Below are 13,465 nucleotides of genomic sequence, written 5' to 3'. Positions count from 1 at the left end.
GTGACCTGTTCTGACCGAGCAGCATATAAGAACCAACTCTTCTTATCATAAACTCTGCCTTCTTGTATCTGCAAACTAAGTCTCAGTTATCCTGAATACACAAGTGTTCCCTTCACCGCGCCAATTCTTCCAATACAGGGACCTTGGAAGATTTCCATTACATCTACTATAGCTAGCAGCAGGAGAGGGGGAACGGGGGAGGGGTAGCAGAAAGTTGTCAAATCCCAACCAAGAACTAATGGGCTAACAAGAGAATGGGCTCAAGGCATTTCAATGGTGCCACTATAGCACTTCAGTGCTGTATTAGTTTAGCACGATAGCACTCAATATAGAATGTTGCCCCCAAAAAGTCCGTGAAAGATCATATAGTGGGAAAGGGTGTGGGGGAAGGTGGAACTGGAGGAAGTAAACATCACACCAATTCAGAAGCGCAACTAAAGGGTATTATTATTATTATTATTATTATTATTATTATTATTATTATTATTATTATTTCGATTTATTTCCCGCCACTCCCAAATGGCTCATGGCAGATTACAGTGTCTTAAAAACCCCATTAAAACTCCCTTTAAAAGACTTTAAAATGTCACAACATGGCGGCACAATAATAAGATCCCCTTCCTACCCCCATTCCTAAAAAGGGGGGGTGGAGGAGAAGGAGGTCAACGATGTTCAAGAAGAAGCCCGGGGGAGAGCAGTCGATGTACCCCAGCAGCCCCAGCCTCAACCATAGACCTGGCGGAAGAGCTCCGTCTTGCAGGCCCTGCGGAACATTGAAAGGTCCCACAGGGCCCGCAGCTCATTCCACCAGGTGGGGGCCAGGACCGAAAAGGCCCTGGCCCTGGTCGAGGCTAGGCGTGCTTCCCTAGGGCCGGGAACGACCAGATGATTCTCACTCGCAGAGTGCAGAGCCCTGCGGGGGGCATAGGGCACTAGGCGGTCCCTCAGGTATGTGGGTCCCAGCCTGCGTAAAGCCTTAAAGGTTAGAACCAGAACCTTGAACCGGATCCGGACAGCAATTGGTAACCAGTGCAGCTGCCTCAGCACAGGCTGGATGTGGGCCCTCCAAGGTGTGCCGGTGAGGACCCTAGCAGCTGCATTTTGTACTAGCTGGAGTTTCCGGATCAGAGACAGGGGTAGACCCGCGTAGAGCGAGTTACAGAAATCTAATCTGGAGGTGACCATTGCATGGATCACAGTGGCCAGATGTTCGGGGGACAGGTAGGGCGCTAGTAGCCGAGCTTGGCAAAGATGGAAAAATGCCTGGCCGGCTACTTTCCTGACCTGCGCCTCCATAGTCAGGGAGGCATCAATGGTCACACCCAAGTTTCTGGCCTGGGACGCGATGGTAAAATGCGCCCCTGCCAGGGTGGGTAAATGCGCTTCCTGTTCCCACCCCCTACTTCCCAGCCACAGGACCTCCGTCTTGGAGAGGTTGAGTCCAAACATCTGGCGAATGGTTCCGGGGGGGGGGGGAGTCTGGGTGGCCGTCCATGAGGAGATAGAGATGTCGTCAGCGTACTGATGGCAGCCCAACCCAAAACTGCGTACCAGCTGGGCCAGAGGGCACATGAAGATGTTAAATAGTGTGGGGGAGAGAACCGCGCCCTGTGGGACCCCACAAGGGAGTCCATAAGGGCGCGAGAGCTCATCCCCCACTGCAACCCTCTGGGTCTGGTTCTGGAGGAAGGAGCGTATCCAGCGCAAGGCTGTACCCCGTATCGGCGAGGCGGTAGACCAATATCTCATGGTCCACGATGTCGAAAGCAGCCAACAGATCCAGAAGGACCAGCACGGCTGACCCACCTCTATCCAGCTGGCGACGGAGATCATCCAGCAGGGCGACCAACACCGTCTACACCCCGTGGCCAGGGCGGAAGCCAGACTGATATGGATCGAGTGCCGAAGTTTCATCCAAGAAAGCTAGGAGCTGGTCCGCCACAGCCCTTTCCACCACCTTGCCCAGGAATGCTAGGTGCGACACCAGGCGGTAGTTGGCAGGGTCCTGCGGGTCCAGCGTTGGTTTTTTCAGGAGAGGGCGAACCACCGCCTCCTTCAGTCGCTCGGGGAATTCCCCGGAACTCAGGGAGAGGTTGATGATATCCTTGAATTGGCCTCCTATCCCCTCTCCGCTCCCCTTGAGAAGCCAAGAGGGACAGGGATCAAGGGGGCAGGTGGTCGCCCTGACCGACCCCAGCAACTTGTCCACTTCGGAAGAAGAGAGCCATCTGAAGCCATCAAACCTCGCTGCCAAAGACGGCCAACAGGTCTCCAGTTCATTTACAGTATTAATTGTGACAGGAAGGTCACGGCAAAGCGACAAGACTTACCCGCAAAAACAGAAGAAAGGCATTTCCCTCAAAAGCAGCTCAACCACACTTTGCGAATCTGACACAAGGGGTTTGTATGAACAGGTAAATAAATTCTACCAGTATCCAGTTACAAAAACAGGTCAGTGATAGGAAAAAATCCACTAGCTGCAAATTACTAAAATGGAATCAAAGGCAATGTGAAAATAGCCATTATCTTAACTATTTTCCCATTCCTTCTAAAACACTTAAAAGTGCAGAGAATCTGTCTCAGAGATTCTTTGTCCAAAAGTGTCCTTCTCTGGTAGTCTAACATGGTTCAAGTACACACAGACCTCTATCTTATTCAACAGTTTCAGAGAACTTAAAATTAGAATAGAGAGGCTTGAGAGCAAAAGAGTAAGTATGCATAGTATACTTAAATCATAGTGAAATGTTTTTTTAATCCCCTTCTCCCCAAATTAATAACCACACAAACATTGCCAACATACAACTCTTTTGTACTGTTGCTGCTAACTCATGCTGTCATAATATTCATGAACTTTAGGTACAGAAGACTGCTCTTATATTGCTTTCTGTAATTGCCATTCTATGTGGCTAAGTTGACTCAGATCCTTATTCCACTTAGTCTCCAAAAGCCTTTTTTCTCTTCTGTTTAAAGTCTGTCTTCTGAAACACAAATGTTGAACTACCATTGTGTGTTGTCCTTTCAGTATCATCATGGGAATCCATCCCTATTCCGAACTGGTAGTTCACTACTCCATGTTTGGATGGACTCAATGGACCAATCAGAGAATGGACCAATCAGAATAGCTCAATACAAACATAAGAATCCCCTTGCTGGATCAGATTAGCAGTCCATACCATCCAGCATCTTGTCTCACACAGTCGCCAATCAGTTCCTCTGGAGGACCAACTACAGGCTTAGAGGCCAAGGCCTTCCCCTGATGTTGACTCTTGGCACTGGAAAACAACTTGGTTGCCCTCTTCTGTACAGTTTCCAGCTCTGTGATATCCTTTCTGAGGTATCTGACATGAACAGCACACAATATTTGGTATAAATAGGGGTGAATGGGTCTACATGTTTCCACTTTCATCGCCTGGCATCAGCTTTCCAAAAAGAGCTATAAATTTAATGTAGAAAATCTTCTGGGGTTAGAACGGTGTTTCTGACCCTTGCCCACTTGTAAGAGTCTTTCCATTTAAATTTCCATGAAGTTAGCTATAGCTATGCTGGGTCTGGGCCCTACATCGACCCTTGAAACATGTTCAGAAAAAATTAAATCTGCCAAGGATATTTTGTGTACTAATGATGAAAATCAGGGGCTGTATGGCAAACTGGATATTCTGTAGATCAGCGTTTCTATACCTTGTCTAAATTTACTTGGTATCTTTGGAATTAGTGGATAAGGTGAGCAGGCATAAAGGAGGCCTGATGGCCAGGGAAAGATTAGAGTATCTGTTTGCTCTGCTGTTGCCATCTGGAATCTGAAGAGAAAGTAGGAACATGGTGATTGAAGTCTGAGTCAAAGATGTCTATCACTGGGTCTCCAAAGCATTTCACAATATGAAGAAAGAGCACCATCTTGAGAGACCATGTGAATGAAGATCTCTATCTTGAGAATACATTTGTTGTCCAACTGCTTTCTGCTTAGACATGGATTAATATTAGACACATATTTGCTGGTCCTTGATGTACTCTGCTGATGTGGACTTGAAGTTCCATTCTGATCAAGGCATAATCTGTGCTGTCCCTATATGCATGCTTTTTGTATCAGCTTTCACCAAGATACTGTCTATTTTTATTAAGATATTACTGTTCTAGATCACATCCCAGAATCTGACTAGAGACAGTCTGATTGTCTTGAGCTAACTTCCTAGCCCAAAAGGTTGAAGTCTCCTAAAAAGAGATGATGTGACTGAAGTTTGAAGTTCAAGGGCTAAGGCCACATGGCATTTTATAAGAGTAATCTGACTTACTGTCCAATTGGTCATATAGGGTCTGTCCCCATCTTTAATAACCTGAGAGAACTATAACTGGTATGGCCGCAGAACTTACTTTAGAGGCCGAGCATGGGCATGCTCCCATTGAATTGTCTCTGAATTGTGTATCATCAGGCCCATTAGACTAGCTAGCTGTAGAAGCACAGATGACCTGGCCTGTTTGGCCAACAGAACAGTCTGTTTGGCCAACAGAACAGTCTTGAATACCTTGGACTAACGAAGAAAAAGATGTACTGACTGTGTTTATTACTACTCCAAGACGCTCTAAATGCTGAGATGGGACCAGGGAGCTCTTTTGCATGTTCACCAAGAACCCAAACTTCTCTAGTTACTGGATGACTTTCTGGGTGTAGGACCTGGACACCTGATGGAAGGTGCCTAGATTAACAGGTCATTCACCACCCAGACAGCGCAGCTGCCACCTCAAAGACACGGCGACCATGCTGCCCGGGTAGCGGGGAAAGCCTGAGGGGGCGGGGGGAAACCCTTCCTGGGGGGAGCCCTCGCAGCTTCCCCCCACACCCGAACCACGGACCCCTCCTCCCTCTGCCCGTCCCCTTCCATGGCACCACCTTCCTTCCTCTTTCTCCATCTCCTTCCTTCCCACTCCACTTCCAATCTCCTTCCTTCCCTCCCTCCAAGTGGGGGGCCCTCCCACACCCACCCACTGCCCGCGAGCGCCTGCTGTATTTTTCTTACAGCGGGCTTAACTTCTAGTCATACATATTACAGTAATTTGTGGACAACATTAATCATTTTAAACAACAACCCCTATTGTGTATGCCTGTTATTCATGGATTAATCATCTAATGCCACAGATACTTATGCAAAAAAAGTCTTCAAAGAGTTCAAAGTCCACAGTGATGAGCTTACAAAAAGAATTTTGTAAGGTAAAGCATCTGAAAAAGTAACAGACACATAACAAGCATTTTCTCCCCCTAACGCTCTAGTTCCCACCAACTTAGACAAGTTCATACAGGAAGAAATGCTAGACAGCTAGCAAGGATAGATAAATTCTGAAGTTATGAAGAGAGACTTCAGGTGGGGGGTGGGGGAATGAAGCACATGCAATACTGACGTATATCTATTTTAGTACTTTAGGCAAAACAAATGCTCAGTATGCTTATTAATATATAATATTATATATTAATATAGCAATATATAAAATATTACTATTTTTCATATTAAAGCCCTAAAGAATTGATACCTTAGTTTTGTGCAAACAAAATCACAAATGCTATATCCAATACTAGACAGGAAGCTCTAAGTTACCTAACAATATGCAGTTTAGAGAAGTAGGAAAAAAAGTTGAAAATAAACCATATATTATGAACAGAAAGTCTTTTACTTGAATTTGAAGCATTCTTCAGATAGTCATACTGTCACAGTACTACGGATTAGCTGTAGTTACAGATGAGTTCATAACTGAATGTCATATGCAGTTTTCTCTTTAACTAGCCACAAAGTTTGCTATATTATTTAATTCAAAGTAGCTATTAGCATTAGTTTGCTTTAATATACAACTCCACAAAGTACCATGGTAACCTGTTGTCACTGTATAATTTAAAATATGGAAGCTGACTACACTATCCCTGCCAAACATACTCTGGAAGAATCTGAACACCCTTAATAAGCTGTTTAGAGGAAAGGGTGGATGGACACATACATAATGCAGGCAGCGTTGCTTGTCTTCTGCCTGGAATCAGAAATACATGCCAGGATTATCACCAGTTTTTTTTTTACCTAACAAAACTATATAGCCAATGTCCAGCCAAAACTTCTTCAAGTGTAGGAAAGCATTAAGAAGATGAAGTCCTAAGTGCTGCTGAAATAAGCAAGTAGGAAAAACATAGGAGTAGAGCAAGAGATAAACCAAAAAAAGAAAAAAGGTAACAGATGAAGTGCAAACGAACTAGTAAGGTCAGAAAAGAAAAGGGCTGGAAAAGAAAAAAGTGAAACATTGGGAGGAGGTAAAGGAGAAAAGACGACAAGATGAATTTATGAGTGACCTTTGAGTAAGCTGTGACCACTAGAGCCGTGGTTCTCAACCTTCCTAATGCCACGACCCTTTAATACAGTTCCTCATGCTGTGGTGACCCCAACCATAAAATTATGCAAGTGTTCTTTCACAGAAATTAAACCAGAACTGACCAGTGGCATGAAGATCCATTGTTCATGATTGTTTCTAAATTGGTTATAAATTGTAAATAAATTGGTAGGCGCCTTTAGGAGGAGCGGCAACAGTGGCGCCGCCCCCCCCCGCCACGCTGCTCGCCCTGCCGCGAGCTCTGTGAAAGGGCTGTTCAATCCCCAAAGGGGTCCTGACCCCCAGGTTGAGAACCACTGTGCTAAAGGAACATTTGTGGCAGACTACAAAGTATTCACTATTCAGTTGCATTCCCAAAAACGCAGGGAATTGCTCCAAAACCAATGTATCTAAATTAAGTAGGTCAATAAAATGGAAAATGTAATTTAATGTAAAAAAGCATACCATGCAAATTAAGGCAAAAAAAAGCTTAACTTCATAGAAGCAATTGTGATGAAAAGTCACTTTGGGCAGAGATTTTTAAAAGATACATTCAATATCAGCAATTACTGGAATAGGAACTGTAAATAAACCTATTTGTTATCATAACACCTGGAAAGCAGACTCTAAGGCAGAGGTAGTCAAACTGCGGCCCTCCAGATGTCCATGGACTACAATTCCCAGAAGCCCCTGCCAGCATTCGCTGGCAGGGGGCTCCTGGGAATTGTAGTCCATGGACATCTGGAGGGCCGCAGTTTGACTACCCCTGCTCTAAGGAGTAGAAATGTTTGAAACAGAACACACCCTAGTGACCGCTCCATCTCAAAAAGCATCTCCAATGTTAAAAAAAAAAAAGACTTGAGAGCCCGATCTCAATGGTAGTATCTACTTTTATGAAGGTTCCAGATTCCATCCCTCCTCCATTGTTTCCTCTTTTCCTTCACAGCCACGCCCCCTTAGCTTCTCACTTTTCTCCTTCTCAATCTACCTCTATCTGATCCCCTGCTCTACCTCCTTTTCTCCCTCCAGCATTCTTCCTGAATGAGGCTCAGGGTCCATGCTAACTATGTTGTGGCTGACAGCGCTGGGCAGGGCAGGCTGCTGCTGGGCAATGGTTGCTGCTGCTGGGTCTGCTTCCTTCTCTCTTCTCATCAGCCCACCTAACTTTATCTGCACCCCTGCCTCCAACTTTCCCTAGTTCTGGCAACTTCTTCCTGAAAAAAGTCTGTCTGAACAGTGCAATGGCCAGGCACAGTTGCACAGTGGTTGCTGACCAGCAAGACTGAACTAAGTCGTGTGGTGGCCACTGTCACCAGGATAACTAGGTTGGAGAGCTTCTGATCATAGCCACTAGGCCTTCCTCATCCACCAGAGGGAGCTGGAAGGAAGACAAGGAGCTTTTCCAGAGTTGTTTCTGCTTTTCAGACAACTCTTGTGTCTCCCCACCCCATGCCCTTGCTTAGGAGCAGGGGTGGCCAAACGGTGGTTCTCCAGATGTCCATGAACTGCAATTCCCCTGAGCTACTGCCAACATGGGAACTGCAGTCCATGGACATCTGGAGAGCCACAGTTTGGCCACCCCTGCTTTACCGTAATTCAGTGGTCCCCAACCTTTTTTAGGCTGGGGACCGGCAGGGCATTGGGCCGCGCCCGCAGGGACCGCGCCCGCGCGGGCCACGCCCACGCTTCGGGCCGCGCCCGCGGCCACGCCCGCGGATCGGGCCGCGCCCGGCCGCGCCCGCCGGCCGCACCCGCAAGCCGCGCCCGGCCGCGCCCGCCGGCCGCAGCCGCGAGCCGCGCCCGGCCGCGCCCGCGGATCGGGCCACACCCGCGGGCCGCGCCCGTGGATCGGGCCGAGAGGGCGCGGCCTGCACGGGCGCGGCCCGGCCCTGATTCCTTCTCCCCGCCCTCCCGCAGTAAGTAGCTTCCCGGGCCGCAGGCTTGCGGCCTGGGAAGTTTTTTACTGCGGGGGTGGGGGGGGCGGGGAGAGGGAGCCGCGGCCCGGCGCCATGGCCTTTGCGGCCCGGCGCCGGGCCGCGGCCCGCAGGTTGGGGACCACTGCCGTAATTGATGCTTGAAAGGCCTGATAATCCTGTTGTACTTGCCTAGCAACTCTCAATCTTTTCTTTAAAATGCAGGCAATGTTTTCTGTTATTTTGCAGAATTTAACCCCAAACACATGCCTCTTGGAGGCATTTGGTTTGTTACTGTTGTAAAAAGAATAGTCAGATGGCCATTTTAGTCTGATCCAGGAATGCTCGTGGTTGTTCAGACAAAACTCATGGAGATACAGAAGAGGGAGGAAGGGGGAAATTTAGGCAAACTCACATTCATATATAGGAAACTCATAATGGGTATAGTAAAGAAATGTTTTTTAGCATATGGGCAAATCAGAAGTACAATTTTAAGTGGTTTAAAAAGTCAACCACCATAAGGTTCAAAATCACAATGTAGAATGCAGTACGGCTGAGTACAATTGGGTAAGTTTGTGAATCACCGCAGTACAACCTTGTTAGCATATGATTCAGACTTAAGAACTTCCTTTTTTTTTCAAAATGCAAACTGTGGAAATGTCTAGAAATGGCAAATATTTTAGGATACAATAATTTGAATTAGCCAAGACTCCTTGTGAAATTCTTCCCTAAGGGGAAGCAACAAAAAGAAAAAAATTACTTCTAAGTTACTGCATGCCTTTATAAAAGCATGCTCTGCATTCTTATTATCCAGTTCAAGGAGCATTAATTAACAGACTGAAATACACATAGAGTTCTACTTTTCTTATGTCAATATAATGGATACTCTCACACACACGAAGAATTTAACCTTGACTACAAAATGTAACATAACAGTAGTCAAAAGCATACTGTAGAACGTAAGAAAAATTCATTTGGTAAAAACAACTGTTGCTGAATTGTGTTAGTGACAAAATCTATCCTCCATTACACAAGAAAAGGGGCTGCACATTACATGTCACACACCCCTCAATGTTGCACTGGCAGCAATTCCACTCATCTGTACCACAACAGTAGTGTTGTGTGGGTTACTCTGTCAGCACTGTGGAAAAACTCTAATATAGTGCATAACACTCTCTCAAAAGTAGGTATCAGGAGTATAAGCGAAGGTAGGGCTAGCACCATGTTTTAAAAGGCAGAAATTCTAACATCTACCAAAGGCAAAATATGGGAGCAGCAAACACAGCAAATCCAGAACACCTGATGTGGCTAGAGGCAACACCTCTGGCTGGCTTGCTCTGCACGATACTCTCTCAATTATTGCAACCCAAGGATTTTACGTCTACAGCAGGATTAATGAATTTTTTAGTCCAGATAAAGCATACAGGAATACAATTAAAGTAGTCCTATTTAAGGGTGAGTTAGATATAGATAATACCTACACCAATTTGGGGAGAATTTGCAGGAAATTAAACCAGTTACTCCAAAGCTTCTGATGTATACTTCACAACACACTGGCAATAACTCTCAAAAGGTACACTTGGGAAAATTTTAAACACACATGCTATTCTGCATTTCCTTTTATTGAGGCTGATCTTCCATTAGGTTTGGCTCCACTTTACTTTCTTTTGTATGGGATAAGTTAGTCTGAATTTTATTCTACCAGTACATGGTATAAAATTAGCAACCTTTTTTCCCACTGATTGTACAAGCAGTGATAAAAGAGCAAAGAATAAGATTTTAACCCTGTCTTAAAGCTACGGAACACACGCAAAACCAGAACTTTATTTTTGTTTAGAACAAGTATGATTTCCCCTCAACTGGCAGCACTCAAAACATTATTGCACCCAGAAGCAGGCTTGTAAAGACTGAGAAAGCCATTTTGCTAATTTCGACTTCAAGTAGTGTAAGTGTGCTACTGAATTCACCATAATCAAACCTGCATGAAAGACAAAGTTTGCCCTATTAACATAAATGTGATTTCTAAACAGTTCGGTTACCGTAACCTTGGGTATAAGCCAATTGCAATTTCAGCAACCAAGAAGACGGCGAGGAACCAGCTCCAACGGGGGGCGGGGGGGGGGTGGCGGCGGCCCTACAATACAGCCCTGGGACAAGGCAAAACAGGCCAAAAGGGTGAAAGAAAAGAGTGCGGGGGCGCTTTGTCACCAGAGCCCCCCCCCCCCCCAGGACGAGCTGGCAAGGGCCAAGTGCGAGCGAAGGCAGAGACAGGGGGAAGTCGCGAGGGGGCCGAGGGAGAGGAATGCAGCCACCGGGGACTCACCCGCCCAGGCGCCCAGATGCGGGCCCACCGCATGAGCATCTCCCAAAACCCACAGGCGGACGCCATTCACCGCATGGTAGAGGACCCTCCAAACGAAGTACGCGACCGTCAGCAGCCCGAGCCAGTAGAAGAGGCCCGAGCCGGAGAAAACGCCAGCAGCCTCCATGGCGAACAGGCTGCTGAGACTGAACTCGCCCGGCTTCCGCGGGACAGGTTTCACAGCCCCGCCCCGCCCCTTCTCCGCGGCTATTGGCCGTCACGTGCCTCCCTCAACCCCGTCCACGCTTTTCATTGGCTGCTACGTGCCACAGCCGCAGTTCAAGCCGAGGCGACCAAGGCGGGGGAGGGGAAGCATTGAGTCATTTGGGTGCCTCTCCGGCCCTTCGAAAAGCACCTCCATGGCGGCCTCGCTCCCCGGGGTGCCGACGGGGCTCGGCTCGTTCGCAGGCGGATCCGTTCAGGAAGTGGAAGAGCCGGCGGAGGGTAAAATTCAGGACAAAGTGCAAGGAGAGAAATATGAAACCCGACTTATCAGGAGACCGGCATAGAGGGCGACCATAGCACGGTGGCCCAAAGGGAACAAGTTGCCCTGTATATACCTGGAAATCGCCTCAATAGGGGCCGCTGGACAGACAGACCACTGTCTTCTCTTTTAGTCAACTACTAAGAACAGGAGGGCAGGCTACTGATCTTAAGAAAGACTCCAGTTAGCCCTTCCTGGCACACACGCTTTCTCTACCTATATGTAATGCTTGGTGAAGTTTGTTTCAAAGAATCTGGAGAAGTATGCATGCAAACCAAAGATTATACCCACGATTAAACTGTGTTTTTCTTAAAGATGCCACTGGACTCAAACGTTGTTGTGTTGCTTCAGACCAACATGTCTACCCACTTGAATCAAGGAGGCTGTTATCACTGACGCATCGGCACCTAGGCCCTAAGTGAGCCAATGTGCCACCATGTTGTTCCTCACCAGTCCCAATGTGGGACAAGATGAATGGAAGGCTTTGTGAAACCATTAAAATTCTCTAATATATGCCATTGTGCATCAGCAATATCCATCTGCTGATGGCACTGGACAAACAGATCAGTCCCTGTGTAGTAAATAAGTAGACAGAGATCAAATGTCAAAAATCATAGCATAGTATCCCTGCTTCGACTTAGGTTGCATGTCCTCCATGGCCAGATATGAAGGTAGGGGGTGGAAGAAGAGGTAATTGAATGCCTCCTTGACTTTATATAAATGTTCAGATCTTCTGGAGGTGGGTTGAATGGAGGCTGGATGTTGCCAGATCTCCTGGATCAATTCTTCTAGGCCTTCTAGTATTGGAAATGTAATAATTCCCAATGATTCCGAATAAAGACAGCTTAGGATCTTATCCCTTGTTATGCTCTGTGGTACTAACCTTGATTTTGAAGAAGAAGAGTTGGTTCTTATATGCCACCTTTCTCTACCCGAAGGAGTCTCAAAGCGGCTTATATTCCCCTTCCCATTCCTCTCCCCACAACAGACACCCTGTGGGGTGGGTGAGGCTGAGAGAGCCCTGATATTACTGCCCGGTCAGAACAGTTTTATCAGTGCCGTGGCGAGCCTAAGGTCACCCAGCTGGCTGCATGTGGGGGAGTGCAGAATTGAACCTGGCATGCCAGGTTAGAAGTCCGCATTCCTAACCACTACACCAAAAATGGAAAACAGTTATTTGCCATTCCATATGAAGCTGGAATCGAGGCAATGATGGTTAAAGGATGGTGGGACAGTGTGGGCATAACTGACTTGAAAATAATAGTCAAATTTTCTATTTTGCTCAAATCTGGAATCATCCCATGAATCCATATATCCTATCTGTCTCAAGTAGTGCGAGGGCCATTATTGCAGTGGTTCTAAAGAGCGCTGATATTGGTGGGCCAGGATTTTGGCTTCAATCTCCTCTTTTGAAGCTGCTATTACTGGAAACTTCTGAACCAAGGATGGCTCCAACTGTTTCTCAGAGAAATATTGCCTCAGCTCCAGAGTTTCACTCAGAGATTATAGTTGAGCACCCCATTTATGCTTGCTGTTTTCTTTAGACTTTGTCTTCTTGGCTGGTCATGCCAAAGAGGCCCTCTTGGCCTGAGGTAACCTTGAATCTGACCAGATCTGCAGCAAAGCCAAATCTGGTGGTGGAGCCAAGCAGGTCAAACCCAACTTTGAGCTCACAGTGGCTTTATCAGTAGCTGCCTTGGAAGGGAGCTCTGATGCCTCCAACAAAGCTGCCTTTAATTAAAATGCATGATTTCCCCCCCCCCCCTAGCTTTCAGGGTAAATGTCTGGCAATTATAGGTGACAACAAATGTTTCCCACCTAGACAGAACAGGCAAAGCTTGTGTTCATACATCTGAGGCATTTTTGCTTAGCACTTAGTACATTTCTTGAGTAGACCTTTCTGGGCCAGGCCTGGATTTTCCTACCAAACTGTTCCTAACAGGTAAAGAGAAGCTACAAGCAACCAACTCTTTCAGTGGCAAAAGAGGAGCCGAGGGTTGAGGGTCCTGCCTTGCAGGAGCACGTGCTTGTTCTTAGCAAAAATTATTCTGCCATCTGCTGTGAGTTGTAACTTACCCCTTGCCAGAAGTCCACGATTCTGGAATCAGCAGCGATGATCCTAAAGGACAAAATGCTTTTGACGGCACCACTCACACAGCCACTTGGTTACCTCCACTGTCTTTTCCTCCCTCTTTGGGCCATTACCTACAACTGGGGGGAGAGACAAAAGAACTATATTTGCATTAAAGGTAAAGGTATCCCCTGTGCAAGCACCGAGTCATGTCTGACCCTTGGGGTGATGCCCTTTAGTGTTTTCTTGGCAGACTCAATACAGGGTGGTTTGCCATTCCCTTCCCCAGTCATTAA

General features: G+C 46.8%; 1 protein-coding gene across 2 annotated transcripts in view; it reads right to left on the bottom strand.

Annotated features, from left to right (window-relative positions):
- Window positions 1-13,465, bottom strand: part of HSD17B12 (hydroxysteroid 17-beta dehydrogenase 12) — a 231,456-nt gene that overhangs the window by 70,066 nt on the left and 147,925 nt on the right. The window contains exon 1 of one of the 2 annotated variants that reach the window (XM_077322225.1): window positions 10,576-10,791. The exons of the other annotated variant lie outside the window; for it this stretch is intronic. Within the exon in view, the coding sequence (XP_077178340.1) occupies window positions 10,576-10,741 (166 nt within the window). The 5' untranslated portion in view covers window positions 10,742-10,791. Of the gene's footprint in view, window positions 1-10,575; window positions 10,792-13,465 lie in introns of those variants that run through there. 2 annotated transcript variants of the gene reach the window in all.

This window comes from Paroedura picta, chromosome 2 (assembly GCF_049243985.1).
Source record: "Paroedura picta isolate Pp20150507F chromosome 2, Ppicta_v3.0, whole genome shotgun sequence".
NCBI lineage: Eukaryota > Metazoa > Chordata > Lepidosauria > Squamata > Gekkonidae > Paroedura > Paroedura picta.
This window is presented reverse-complemented; position numbering and strand designations above follow the sequence as displayed.